Source organism: Scyliorhinus canicula, chromosome 13, assembly GCF_902713615.1.
Source record: "Scyliorhinus canicula chromosome 13, sScyCan1.1, whole genome shotgun sequence".
Taxonomy (NCBI): Eukaryota; Metazoa; Chordata; class Chondrichthyes; order Carcharhiniformes; family Scyliorhinidae; genus Scyliorhinus; species Scyliorhinus canicula.
This window is the reverse complement of record NC_052158.1, coordinates 121,265,264-121,280,587: the sequence shown is the minus strand read 5'-3', so window position 1 is coordinate 121,280,587 and position 15,324 is coordinate 121,265,264. Positions and strand designations below refer to the sequence as shown.

The 15,324-nt window shown below is 44.4% G+C and overlaps 1 protein-coding gene across 2 annotated transcripts in view; it reads right to left on the bottom strand.

Annotated features, from left to right (window-relative positions):
* The window catches only part of dcun1d1 (DCN1, defective in cullin neddylation 1, domain containing 1 (S. cerevisiae)), a 93,021-nt gene that overhangs the window by 71,108 nt on the left and 6,589 nt on the right, over positions 1-15,324 (bottom strand). Inside the window, exons 2-3 of one of the 2 annotated variants that reach the window (XM_038815058.1) lie at positions 13,505-13,527; positions 11,672-11,888 (exon numbers count right to left, since the gene is read on the bottom strand). In XM_038815058.1, the coding sequence (XP_038670986.1) occupies positions 11,672-11,888; positions 13,505-13,513 (226 nt within the window). In that variant the 5' untranslated portion in view covers positions 13,514-13,527. The remainder of the gene's footprint in view (positions 1-11,671; positions 11,889-13,504; positions 13,528-15,324) is intronic. The other variant, XM_038815059.1, reaches the window with a different exon arrangement.

Sequence of the window (15,324 nt, the reverse complement as noted above, 5' to 3'; positions counted from 1 at the left end):
ACTGGTTGCAAGTAGAGAAAAGTCTGGTCGAAGAAATTGTTCGCCTACTCCCCACATCGACCACAAGCTGCAAGAGTCTCTGTACTTTAAAAATTTGCATTTCTTGTCTCTCCAGAATGGTATTTCGAAAAACAAATGAGGGAGTCACACATGGTGACAATCATAACGAGTAATTGGAGTAAGGAGAGAAAGACGAATAAAACGAGATATTAACCAAAGATAATAACAGATACTATGCTTGCACCCCCAGGATCACCCGGAAAACAGAAAACCCAGGATGAAGCAAGGACTGCTGACATGCGTTTGGATCATCGCTGGACTTCTGCAACTGCACGCGCAACAGACTTTTGTTACAAACCCCACACCAGCCCTGAACACTACCACACAACAGGCCACCACCAGCCCGGACACTACACCACACATAAAGACAGACATCGAAACCCCCACTTGGTGCGAAAACATTGCCAAATGGAACCCCCTTTCATACATTGTAGAGGCCCTTCTAGTAATTGCAATAATCTGCAGTGTCATTCAGACACTTCGACTGCGTAAATAGCGAGCAAAAGCCTCCCGCTCCGCGATATATACAGTCCAATCCCCCTTCTTTGGAGTTCAACAAAATTAAACGCATGTACCAATCGCTGCTAAGAATAAACCATGTACCTCTTTAACTTTATCAGGATTAAGTAGAACTGTGATGCAGCTGTTTTAAATTTTGCACTGTATACAAGTTCTTTGATATTCACCAGCAGCATGAGAGTAGCTTCGATAGTGTTAGCTAGAGATCAACTGTGCGGATAAATTAGATGTTTTATAGTGACCGTTGGAGTTGAATTAATTTATGAATGTATTAATGAAATATTAGGTAAATGTCCCAAACCATAAGATAGAGTAGAGTAGAACCGTGCCTTGACCAATAACAGGGATCAGGATCAAGAGGACGGGATGGAGCCATCTAAGATGGCCACCTGCAAAGGACCATGCGAATTATGGCCAACCCAGGACTCAGACAGACACAGAGCCTGTGTATCTGAAACACAGGTAACCAGACCTGATGGAAACGCCCCCACCTCCCGCTCGTTTGCTTTTTAATGGCCCATTTCCCCAAGACAATAGAACTCCAATCAAGCAACCTGTACAACCACAGACTGATTAGTGCTGCTCCCTTTACTCAGAAAACCCAACTGCCAAGGTCAATGACCGCTAAGGACCTGTCCAGCTACCAAGGCACCCGCCCTTTTATTGGCCGAAATCGAAGACAGTGATCAGAGCCCCGACAAACTATTGGATCCAAGGTTAAGGACTGCCCCAAAGAGCGCAAAATCCCAGAGGGATAAAAGAGAGCATAGCCATGTCTTCTGTCTCTTTTGGACCCGGCCTGTGCCAACCCAATTGCAGCAGGAACAGCCAGCCAAGTTCAAGACCAACGATCGCTACCTGACGGATGAGCCCAGCAGAGACAGAGCCACTTTCTTCGAACCAGCCAAGTGAAATCCAGATAAAGGCCTTATCCATTTGTACAGTGTCGGTCGCCCTGAAGTTAAGTATGGGTTATTGCAGCTGATGGGTGTAGTTTAACTCGTAGTAGATATTGTGTTTGCATGTAGAGGTAACTCTTGTGTATGTAAATAAACCATCTTTTGAACTAACTAACTGGTTGTGTGGTCATTTGATCAATATAAGGGAAGGCTTGTGGTTCACCACCATTATTAATAGAGCAACTGCCCCCATACACGTGTTGGTGGACAGGGTAGAACAACGGCTGGAGGCGCAAGGAACGACGATCCGTGAAGTGGAAAAGGCAGTCACTGAATACGATGAACGAATCATCTCGGTGGAGGTTGAAATAACAATGTTGGTGGTGAGCCGAAACACTCCAAAGGCAAGAATAGATGGCCGGAAGAACTGTTATCAGCACCAGAACCGTCGGATCGTCAGGCTACCAGAGGGCACAGAAGGCAGGAGACCAACCGAGTACGTATCAAAGATGGGTAGGCAGCTGGAGAGGAGGAGGCTTCACTAAATCCCCCAGAGGTATACGGGGCCCACAGGTCACTCTGCCAGAAGTCGCAATCCTGGGAACCACCACGGGCGGTAAACATCAGGCTCCACAGGTACCAGGACGAGGAACACATCCTCCGTTGAACAAAAAACATACGGACTTGCAACTAAGAATGGCATGTCATTAGTGTCCACCGAGACATTGGGGCCAACCTGGCTAAGCGTTGAGTATAATTCAATAGGGCCAAAATGGCACTTTTCAAAATCAAAGTGCAAGTCGGCGTGCTGTACCCGGCAAAACTCTGGGTCATGTACAAGGACAGAAACCACTTTTTTAACACACCTTAGGAGGCAAACAAATTCATGCAAAGGAAAGGACTGGGCAAGAACCGAGTTGCAGGGCACGGGGTCATGGACATTTATGAACGGTGGGAGTGTAATAATAATAAAAATAATAATTTTTTTAGTGTCACAATTAGGCTTACATTAACACTGCAATGAAGTTACTGTGACAATCCCCTTGTCGCCACACTACGGCACTTGTGCGGTATACGCGGGAGAATTCAGAATGTCCAATTCACCCAACGAGCACGTCTTTCGAGACTATATTATTGCTTGTTTTTTTTTCTCGTTGTTAGTTATATAAATCTCATGAGATCTTGAGGTTACAGGGCGGGACCCTACCAGTAGCGGTGCCATGCTAAAAGGGGCGGAGGGGAAGTATGGCTCTTCTCCTTGGGCGCCAACTCTAAACAGGGAGACATTAAATAGTGAAAGCAAAGATTTGGGGCTGCAAGGGATTGAACGGGTTGGATTTATCAGGCTTAGTTTCCAGGGAGGGCCAACCATGCTGGCAAACAAGAGCAATGCCACGGTGGGTCTCCCAAATGGGAGGGGACATCTGGCGGGGTGGGGGTTAGTAGATCATTTGCTCGAAGGGGGTCAGGGGAGGTCAGGACTGGGTAACTTATAGGGCGCAGAATGCTGGTGTCACAGGTTATACCAGTAGTATTCAAACTTTTTTTCCAGGGACCCATTTTTACCAACCGGCCAACTTTCGGGACCCAACCCGGTCGACCTTCGCGACACACGCCGTCCGACCTTCACGACCCACGCTGGCCGACATAAGACGAAAGGAGAGTTGCTTGATCGCGAAATATTAAATCAGGTTTGTCAAAGGCAGACGGCTGATAGCGAACATCAGAAGCCTGCTAAACGAGGTCATGTCCCCGCCAGGGAGGAGACACGACAGGTAATCATCTGGATGCTGAGAAGACCTTTGACTGGTTGGAGTGGAAGTACCGCTTTGAGGTATTGGAACAGTTTGGGTTTGGACCAGTGTTCACCTCATGGGTAAAACTGCTGTACAGTGCTCCGATGGTGAGCACCCAGACAAACGCCACAAGCTCATATTACTTCTGGCTGCAGAGGCACAAGGCAGGGAAGCACATTTTCCCTGTTGCTGTTCGCTCTGGCAATTGAAACATTGGTTATCACGCTCAGATCAGCAGAGGGTTGGAGAAGCATTCAGAGAGGAGTCAGGGAACACAGAGTCTCTCTCTCTACGTGGATGACCTGATGCTCTACGTCTCGGACCCCACAGACAAATGGGGGGAGATAATGGAGCTCCTGATGGAGTTTGGAGCCTTCTCAGGATATAAACTAAACCCGAGTGTTATGGGCCAGGGTTTAGAGAATCCCAAAGTGCATCATGGAGTTCACTTGACCCACAACCTTTAACAGATCGTGGCATGGGGAGCACACGGCCCACTCTACAGGTGTGGTACAGCAGAAATGGAAAATAATTTTTTAAAGCAAAACAATGTTTATTCTATGAACTAAAGTTAACCTTTTTAAAACATACAGCGAACATTTTAGCAACCATTAATTCAAATACAACCCCCAAAGAATACAACACTAAGTAATCCTTTAAGCTTTCCTTTTAACATCCATAAGGCTTAAAAAACAAAACCTTTAACAGAAGCACATCAGGTTAAAGTCACTACTGAGACTATTTATAATTCTGAGTTCACCAAATGATCAAGAGATAGTTTTTTCATGGCAGAGAGAACAGCAGTACACCTGCTTTGTCTGGCTTCAGCTCCAACACTGAAAACGAAACCAAAAAGACACAGACACACCCAAGCTTTTCTCAAAGTGAAACTAAAAAACAGAGCCAGAGCCCGGCTCCACCCACACTCTGACATCACTGCAGTAACATGAGCAGCCAAACATTTCTTAAAGTCACATTCTCATAACATGAGTAAGAACAAAATCTTCCCGGTAAACTCCCAGGGGAGCGCTGCCATGGAAACTGGCCCAGACTAAGTTCAGATTCCTGGGGATCTTCAAAGCCCACAAGTGGAGCCTAGCCAGCTTGGTGGAGGAGGTGAAATTGAAGGAGGGACTCACTCCTGCTCTCCGTATCGGGGAGACTGCATATGATGAAGTTGAATGTCCAAGGTTCCTATTCGTGTTCAGATCACTTCCAATTTTCCTTCCCAAATCCTTTTTCACCAGGGTGGACAAACTGATTTTGGCTTTTAAGTGGATGGGGAAGAACCCCGGATCCGAAGAACCGTACTGTGGGGGAACATTCGACAAACCTGGTGGTGACAGCATCACTAAAAGCCTAGAACTAACTGTGGCACCATTTCAAGCTGAGAGACATGTTCATTTCTTTTATGCCAGCTGGAATGAGTGTCAAATACAAGACTTGGAGAAGGGGAGAAGGGTTGTTGAGTTTCAGGGACATGTACGTGGACGGCAGAGTGGCAACCTTGGCAGACAAGAAAAGTTCCAACTGAAAGCGAGCGAGCTCCGACATCTCCAGGTACGGGACTTCCTCTACAAGGAGGCCCCATCCGCCCCTCAGTTACCCAAGTACACCCTGCTAGACACTTATTGCAGGACGAGTTTGGGGAGAGAAAATGTGCAGACATATACGGACGACTAGAGGAAGTAAGGGACCCACTGGATGAAATGAGAGAGAGGTGGTAAGAAGAACTAGGCCTCAAGCTAGGGGGATGACTCTGGAGCAAGTTATTGTGCAGAATAAACTCCACCTCCTCAAGTGAAAGGCTGGGCCTGATGCAACTGAAGGTGGTGCGCAGGGCACATCCCTGAACAGGGCACGCATTAACTGGTTCTTCCGGAAGTAAAAGACAATTTTGGGCAATGCCAGAAGGGTCCAGCTAACTACTCCCACATGTTCTGGTCCTGTCCAAAACTGGTTGGATTCTGGACCACGTTCTTTGGAGCCATGTTCGAGATTATGGGGGTCAAAGTAGAACCATGTCCATTGGTGGCGATCTTCAGGGTATCAGACCGGCCAGAACAGGAAAAACGGGATGGGGTGGGGGGAACAGTGTTAACAATATTAAAACCAAAAAACACACTGCTTACTAGTGCGCTGATGCCCACAAGATGTGTGGGTGTTGTGCTGTTCTGCAACCTTTTGAATATAAACGTATTTTAAAAAAGAATATTGACAAACTAGAACTCAAATTTGGACGTATTCAAAAAGATGAGTAAAGTACATTAGCATTAGACTTCCAGTGGCATCCGTGGTGCAAGTGGTCGTACATTTGGCAGCTCCTGCTCGAGGTGGGTTTTTTTGGTCTTTTTCCCTGGTTGCCGGATGGATGTTTTGGAGGGAAAAGGTGCAGAGGTGGTGGAGGAAACTCGTACTCTACTGGTGAGGTCATGGATGGATCCGCAGACCAGAAGTGGGTCTAGAAGAAAGGAGCTGCAGGAGCAAGAAACTCTTGGTGCGACACAGGGGAAGATGGCAGAGGGTAGAGGGTCGGCCCTCCGAGCCCAATGGTTGACGGAGCAGTTGGTTGACATTCTAAATAAAAAATTCAGCCAACAGAGGGAGGCTCAGGAGGACCTGGCAAAGGTGTCAGACCCGCTGAAAGCAGGGATCGACCGTGTGGAGCTGAGGCCGGTGACCCAGATCCAGATGATTCAGAAAGTGGAGGAGACGGAGGGGGAGCATGAGGAGCAGCATACCTCGTTGGCGGACGAAGTTGATATGCTCAGGGAGACCCAGAAGCAGATCATGGAGAAAATGGAAGATTTGGAGAACCCTCCCGGAGGCACAATCTGAGAATAGTGGGAATGCTGGAGGAGCAAATCAGACTTTTATGTGGCCACGGTATTCGAAAGCAAATGGAGGGTGGGGCCTTGACTGGCCCCTGGAGGTCGATCTAGCATATAGGGCACTTATGAGGAAGTCACAGGCAAATGAGCCGCCAAGGGCGATGGTGGTGAGGTTACACCGGTTTTTGGACAAAGCGAAGATATTGCGGTGGGCCACAGATGAGAAGTACCTGGGAAGGCAACGAGCTTCAGGTATATCATGATCTGGGTATGGAACTGGAAAAGAGGAGAGCCGGATTCAACTGGGTCAAGGCTACCCTCATTACGAAGGGGGAAAGTGGGGGTGCTGTACCCGGCCCACGTTTGGATAACCCATAACGGCCACGAATACTACTTTGGAACATCGGAGGAGATAATGGAGTTTTTGATAGACAATGAACTGGCAGAAGAGTGAGGACAGTGAACTTTGAAGGAAATGTGAGGTGGTGTTTGTTCTCCCTGCCCTCTTTTCATTCCCGATTCTCCTGGAGCTCTGGCATCTCACTGGTGTCTTCCACGGTGAAGACTGATGTACATTAACTATTCAGTTCCTCCACATTTCTTTGTTTCCTATTATTACTTCTCCAGCCACATTTTCCAATGGTCTAATGTCTATTTTTGCCTCTCTCTTACCTTTTTTATATATATATATATATATATATATATATATATATATATATATATATATATATATAAAAAACTCTTCCTATCTTCCTTTATATTACTAGTTAGCTTGAACTCATTTCAGCTTCTCTCCCCCCCCCCCCCTTATTGCTTTATTTAGTTGTCCTCTGCTCGCTTTTAAAGGCTTCCCAATTATCTGGCTTCCCACTAATCCTTGCCACTTTGTATGCTTTTTCTTTTGTTTTTTATGCTGTCCTTGACTTCCCTTGTCAGCCATGGATGCCTTGTTTTCCCCTTAGCATGTTTCCCCCTCCTTGGGATGAATTTCTATTGTGCCTCCCGAATAACCCCCTAAAACTCCTGCCATTGTTGTTCCACTGAGTTCCCTGCTAGGCTCCTTTTCCAATCAACTCTGGACAGCACCTTCCTCATGTCTTTGTAGTTACTCTTATTTAATTGTAATACCGATACATCTGATTGCAGCTTCTCCCTCTCAATCTGCAGGGTAAATTCTATCTCCCCTCTCAATCTGCAGGGTAAATTCTATCATATTGTGGTCACTGCTCCCTAAGGGTTCCTTCACCTTAAGTTCCCTCATCAAGTCTGCCTCATTACACATCAACACATCCAGAATTGCCTGTTCCCTAGTAGGTTCTGTCACAAGCTGCTCCAAAAAAAGATCTCAGACATTCCACAAATTCCTTTTCTTGGGATCCACTGCCACCCTGATTTTCCCAATCCACCTGCATATTGAAGTCCCCCATGATTATTGTTATATTGCCTTTTTTACATGCCTTTTCTATCGCCTGATTTATTTTCTGCCTCACATCCTGACCACTGCTAGGGGGCCTGTACATAACTCCCATCAGGATCTTTTTACTTCTGCGATTCCTCAACTCTACCCACAGAGATTATATGCCTTCTGATCCTTTATCGCTCCTTGCTATCGATTTAACTTCATTCCTTATTAACAATGCAACCCTGTCCTCTTTGCCCATCTGCCTGTCCTTTCGATAGGACACATATCTTTGGATATTTAGATCCCAGCTCTGATCCCCTTGCAGCCACGTCTCTGTGATGCTCACAACATCGTACCGGCCAATTCCAATGTGCGCAACAAGCTCATTTACCTTGTTCCTTATACTGTGCGTATTTAGGTACAAAACCATCAATCCTGAATTGACCACCCCCCTTCTCACCTTTTTTGCACTGCCTGAGGGTGATGTTGTTCTCTCTTCTGGTTCTCTATTTCCACTTCAGTTATTACACCTTCTAAGCTAACATTCTTCTTTGTGGTGGATAAGACTTTGCTGGCGGGGGCGGACGACTCGGGGTATTTGCCGATTGTGGTTTCTGACCACGAGCCACACTGGGTGAACTTGCAAGTGGACCAGCGGGGAAGCCCAGCGCCAACATTGGAGATTAGACGTGGGATTGTTAGATGAGGAGGTGTGCGAGCATGGGACAAGGCAGGGAGGCCATTCTACCTGTTGCATTTTGCCCTGGCGCTAGAGCCATTGGCAATGACACTTACAAGATCGAGGAGTCGGAAAGAGATAATGCGATGGGGGGGGGGGGGGGGGGGGGGGGGGGGGGGGGCACGGACGATCTGTTACTTTACATTTCGGACCCACTGTGTGGCATTAGGAAGATCATGAACATCTTAAGAGTTCGGCTGGTTTTTCAGCATAAGGGGAAGATGAGGTTTTCCCGATTGAAGCAAGGGGACAGGAGGGGATACTGGGCCAACTGCAGTTTAAAGTGGTGGGGACGAACTTTAGATAGTTGGGCATTGAGGTGGCGCGGAGATGGGAACAATTTGTAGAGCAGCTAAAGGGGGATTTTAAGAAGTGGGACGTGCTCCTGCTGTCACTTGCAAGGAAGATGCGAACTGTAAAAACGATGGTGCTTTCAAAGTTCCTATTCGTTTTTCAGAACCTTCCGATTTTGATCTCAAAGGCCTTCTTTTTAAAGAAAGTTAACACCCTGCACTAGATGAGCAGAAATGTTTTCCAATTAGAAATTGGGAAGACTAAAGCGATTGTTTATGGTCGCTGCTCCAAACTCTGTTCCCTAGCTGCTGACTTGATTGCTCTCCCTGGCAACAGTGTGATATTAAGTCAATCTGTTCGCAACCTTTGATCCCAAAACGAGATTCTGACTTCATATTTGTGCCATCACCCAGATCAAGTATTTCCACCTCAGTAACATCACCCAACTCCATCCGTCTCAGCTCACCTACTATTGAAAATCTCACCCATGCTTTTGTTATCAGTAGGCCTGTCTTTTTCAATGCACTCCTGGCCGGCCACCCACACTCTACCCTCTGTAAACTTGGTCATCCAAATCTCTGCTGCCACTGCCCTAACTCATGCCAGTCCCTTTCCACAGCCATTTTTTGTGCTCACTGACGACATTGACTCCTACAGTCAAGCAGCGTCTTGATTTTAAAAATTCTCATCCTGGTGTTAAAATCCTTCCATGCATGACCTTGCCCCTTCCCATCTCTGTAATCTTCTCCAGCCCCACAGCCCTCGGAGATGCCTGCACTCCTCTAATTCTGCCCTCTTTGGTATCCCCAGTTTTAATTGCTTCACCAATTACCTTCAGATCCCAAGCCACGGTGTACTCTGGGGATCGCTATTGTGACATGTTGGAGAGGCCTTTGTGCTCCAATGATCCCTTGAGCAATGCAGTCTGGAACTTCTTGCTCCTGGTAGGAAAACCCACGGCAGCAAGGTCAGGGAGAGCATGGACCAAACAAATCCTCAATAGGGAACAGACGAAATAAGACTCGTGTTTCACTGGCTGTGAAAGCAAAAGTCAGCTGCAGGAGATCCCAATCATCGTGTTTTGACACATTAACAAAATCTGACCACCAAACCTTCAAGGTCATGCAGACAATGATGGCACTCCAAGGTCCCCAGTTACACTAAATCATGCACAGGGTTCAGACGTCAAGCTGTGGCATTCGAGAATTGGCAGCAGGGACAGCACTATGAATCTGGGAGTCGCTGGTCAAGATTCTTCACAAAGATGACAGGTGAAGATTGTTGGATACCTGCGTTGGGGCCAAGGTGTCTTTGGGCAGCAGTATCTGTGACTGAGCAGTCCTCTGCTGGATACCCTCTATTCATCCCCAATGGGACAGGGTTAGAAAATGTGCCCTAAAAATAGGTTGTTCCAGTCCCTCTTGGCTGGGGAACCACACCCTACTGGATCACTATCTTCGTGATCAAAGAAGGAAAACCTTAAATTTTGCAACTCGGAATGTCAGAACATCCATGGATAATAATCTCAAGAGTGGCCAATCGTTCAAAATGATGACAACTTGTCCATCAAGCTATATCATGATTAGAGTCACTATCTTAATGAAGACACTGAGCAACAGCAAAATGAAGCAAATCCTACACTCTGGATCCCACTACTTTGTAGGACACTCTGACCCATGTGCTCAAAGGACTGTAGTTCAAGAAGCAACCTGTTCAATCACATGAAGACTCATGGCAGAAATGCACGACCCCGAGTTGACTTCATCTTTGAATTGTGGGGCAGAAAATGACGAAATTTGGACGTCTCCACATTTCATTCCTTTCTCCTTTAAGACACTCTTTCAAACCTTCCACTTTGACCAAGTCTTTGGTCATCTGATCTAATATCTCCTTATGTGGCTCAGTGTCGTACTTTGTTATATAATGTTCTTGTGAATAGTCTTGAGATATCTCATTATGTTAAAGATGATGTATAAATATAAATTGCTGTTGTTCTAATTCTCAAAGAAGCTGGAAAGGGTTCCTCATCCAATTAAACATTTGAGTTAATGCACTGTGACCCAAGCATACAAATCGTGCAAGTCACTAGGTTTGATCCATCAAACAATTGCACCAAGGTTAGCAAAGAGGACACTACAACTGGGTTCAGTGGCCTCAGGGTTTGAGTGAGGGGGGGGAAACATAAATGATCAAGACTCTTTCTCCTGATAGCTATCCAGTAGTTACACTTGACGGAATACATGTGTAGATTCCAGAGAATACAGGAGTGGGCACATCTGTGACCGTGCACACAGATGAACAGTTTGCCAACATTTACTATCCAGGTCCACATTAAGAATAACCATTTTTGAGGTACCAGAAGTCTTCTTTCACCCACCACATCACCGTTTTGTGAAGAAATGGGGCAAAGGTAGAAAAACCAATACAAAAAAATATATAATTGAGAATTAAAGAAAGTCTAGATACAGATAATTTGTAAAGTGCTTTCCCTCAAGTATAATCCTGCCCAACATAGGAGACTGTGACCCACACTTTCCAACAATATGTGCAAGCATATATATTTGTATTGGTTAATATCATGAGGCAATTTAGCAGAAAGTAGTCAAACTGTAATATTTACAGCTCCATCTAACTGTACACCTTAGGAAATCAAATGTTGGGAACCCTGCTCACAGTATGGATGTCTGCATGCTGATACATCTGCAAACAGGATCAAATCCTTGGCTACCAGTATTTCATATCAGAGCCTTTCCAGCCAGTTACTAGAACTGTGCATGTGCTGATTTGCCTTACAATTTGTATTTCCTTGCAATATATGCCTTACTTATTTTTAATTATATGGATTTCTCATGAATCGCAGGTATAATTTATGATACATAACTTCAATGAAATCAGCCCATTGTACAAGGCACTAGAGTACTAAAACTAGTCCAATTAGTTCCTTCTTTGACAAAATAATGACCCTTTTGGAGTGCACTCAAATATTACAAAGACCAGGACATTTATTTCAATATCTCCAAAAAAGATCCTAAAGGCAAAGTGTTAAAGATCAAAGCAGGTGATAGAAGCTTTGAAAAAAGCCCCACACTTTAATAAAGTGAATGCTTCACAAATACAAAAACTGCACTTACCTCGGTATCTATGGTATAATTGTTCTAATCTCTTTCTATCCAATGAACCTTTCAGACTTTCGCGAACATAAAGTTCTGGATTTTGAAAAAAATTGTCTGTAGCAACATCTAATTTCCAGTCATTCTGCGATAAACAACATACTGCAGTTTTCTCACTGGACTGTGTGAAGACCATAAACTGACGCACTTTATCCTTCTGTGAGGACTTCAGCTTGTTCTGCATAGAATAAAGGAACAAGTTGTTGGTGCTTAGCTTATGCATTGATTACTTGGTCAAATTTCACAAATATGAAGATACTTAAACAATCAAGTCCCTGATACATAGCAAATACCACTGCAAAATGAACTGATCCAGCCAATATTTTATTTTTTTAAAAGATCAGCCTTTTAACAACAGGTGCCCATTGTAATAATCCTGCATAACTGATGTATCATGTATGGCTCATTTTTTGTCTTATTCTTCACTAAATTTGGAAACTATTGTTATGTAAATTATAACCATTAATAGCTTGGAAAACAATGCTACGTTGGGAACAGGGTTCCCAACATACTTGTAGATTGAACTTTCCATAAAAGTGCAACAGTGGAAATTCAATCGTTGTAGATTAATTCACTTTAATAATTGGGTTTCCTTGTTTTTAAAAAAAATTTAGAGTACCCAATTCATTTTTTCCAATTAAAGGGCAATTTAGCGTGGCCAATCCACCTACCCTGCACATCTTTGGGTTGTGGGGGTGAAACGCACGCAAACACGAGGAGAATATGCAAACTCCACAGGGACAGTGACCCAGAGTGGGTCGGGTACGTTTTGGCGCCGCCCTTTTGGCACCGATCATTTGACACCGCCATTTTGGCGCTAAATTGATTTGCCGCTCATTATTTTGGCGCCCAGCTGTTTTGGCGCCTTTGTTGTGTATTGAATAGGTTAATAATAATAATGGATAAAAACATGACATTTATTTCTAACACCAAATATTAAGTAAAATGAGTATAAAAGTTTAATGCAGTTCATAGTTGTGGGCCAAACCACGTAAATATTCAAGTGGTGCCCGTGAATCAAACTGTTGTGCAATGTTTAAGATACGCTCATCGGCCTTAATGTATAGTTTTTGCTTTGGAGCATTCCCGGCAATCAACTGCTCGTAGTAAGCATCACGCCCTTTTTGAATTTTCCTTATACCATCGATGAACTTCCATGTAACGGGATGGTTCATTCCTAATTCTGCATATATCTTTCTGTGTGCTGCTTCAGCATGATTGTTTGTTCGGTCCTCACCAGCTATCGTTCGCCTGTACTGATTCCACATTTCTGTACTGATTCCACAGATGAGCGCCCAAAAGGCCAGCGCCAAAACAGATGAGCGCCAAAACAGATGAGCGCCAAAAGGTCGGCGCCAATTGATCGGCGCCAAAAGGGCGGCGCCAAATAGTCCCAGTCCCCCCAGAGCCGGGATCGAACCTGGGGCTTCGGAGCCGTGAGGCAGCAGGGCTAACCTACTGCGCCACTGTGCTGCCCTGGATTTCCTTGGTTTAAGTCAAACTATTAAACAAAATATTGCACCATTAGAAGTTGGGATTATGGGTCAACTAATTCAGCATTTCAAATGATACGAGATCGCAGAGGAACCCTGATATATAGGAAAATCTTCAATTCAGACGACTGTCAACCTAACAGCCAAGCAGGGTAAATAAGCAAAGTACAGTAAACAGATTTCTAAAAGTGTTAATTTGAGGTTACATTGTTTCTAAACCAAAATATAAACATCACAAATCCGAAATATAGACATCAAAAATAATGGGATAGAGCATTTCCCATAATGCAGCAAAACCCACCTCTTTCATCTCATCTATGTCAACTGGAAGAACAGAGGTTAAATTAAAACTTAATAGCATCAGATGTTATACTGTGAGTGATTTGGAAAATGGCGATAGGCCATGAGTGAATAGGAGGAATTTATTTTGTGCTGCAAATAATTAGGATCTGGAATACATTGCCTGAATGTGAGGTGAAAGCAGATTCAGCCTTGGTTTTCAACAAGGATTTGGATAATTATCTGAAGTTAACAAATTTGCAGTCCTACAGGTAAAGGAAGGGGAATGGGACCAGTTGAACCACTCTTGACAGGCAGCATGAACACAATAGGCCAAATGGTCTTCTCCTGTGCTATAACATGCAACTCTCAAATGCTCAATCCAGCCACTTGCAAAATGAGGTGCAGATATCAACTACTCCAGATTAAGTGCACAGGTCCTACACAACACAAATTTGCAGCAATTCTGCTTCAAATGCCAAAGAGGTCCATTAGGATAATACACTAAACACATAGATACATGTATTTTGAATTATAGAAAATAGTACCCTGACACAATGATTTGTATAAGGTCTGTACATATATACTGTAGATACATCTATTGCTGCAGTATCGAAGCATTCCTTTAAAAGACCGACTGAAAGGGCGGCACAGTGGTTAGAACTGCAGCCTCACGGCACCAAGGACCCGGGTTCGATCCCAGCCCTGGGTCATTGACCGTGTTGAGTTTGCACATTCTCCCCGTCTCTGCATGGATCTCACCTCCACAACCCAAAGGTGTGCAGGATAGGTGGATAGGCCACGCTAAAATTGCCCCTTAATTGGGAAAAAAATTAAAAGTGATATTAAAAATGATGACACCTACCTGTTGTCTACATATGAATGCAAATGTTACACTTCTGCAAAAATATATGCTGCTTTGACAGCACTTCAGTCAACCAAAAATTGCAAAAACAACTTATATTTATTAACACCATTAATGAAGATAAACATCACAGAGTCGAAGCTTTTTAAAAAAGGGACAGAGCCAAAGATCTTGGATGCACTGACCGAAAGTTTGTATAAGAAGTGGTTTTAAAGGAGGTATTAAAACAGGCAGATAGCAATGTGAAAGGTTTCCAAGGTAGCTTTTAGAACTGGAGGTAGTTACAATACAAGGTACTCTCTTAGGGGGAATCAGCATTTTAAACTTGAGGCACTAGGAGACCAGAAACGATTGTAGGTCAGCAAATAGAATAGAAATATGTGTTGCAGGATGTGAAATAGTCAGTGATGAGACCGAAGACGATAACTCGTCTTCCCAATATTTCATGGCAAGGCTAGCTATCAAATAAGCAGTCTGTAAGGGCAGCACAGTGTCGCTACCTCATGGCGCCGAGGATCCAGGTTCAATCCCGGCCCCGGGTCAGTCTGTGTGGAATTTGCATATTCTCCTGTATCTGCGTGAGTAGCATCCCCACAACCCAAAGAGTGCAGGGTAGGTGAACAGGCCACCTAAATTGCCCTCTAATTGGAAAAAAAAAGAATTGGAGACTCCAAATTAAAAAAAAAATAAGCAGTCTGTCAGAGAATCAGTGGTGAGTTTAAGAGTTGATGGAGAGGTTGAGCTAGGTATCATCAGCACACATAAGGAAGCTTACTCTTTAACTGTTGGTAATGTTGTCATTGGACTGCATATAGAAAAGGAAGGAGGATAAGGATTATAACTTGAGATTTCCACCTCCATAGCATTGCCTGACTTCACCAGTCAAGTTGCTGAAACCTTAATTCATGCCGAGACTATTCCAAAGCACTTCTCTCTGATCTCCCATAGTCTACCTTCGGGGCATCGAAGACACCGTT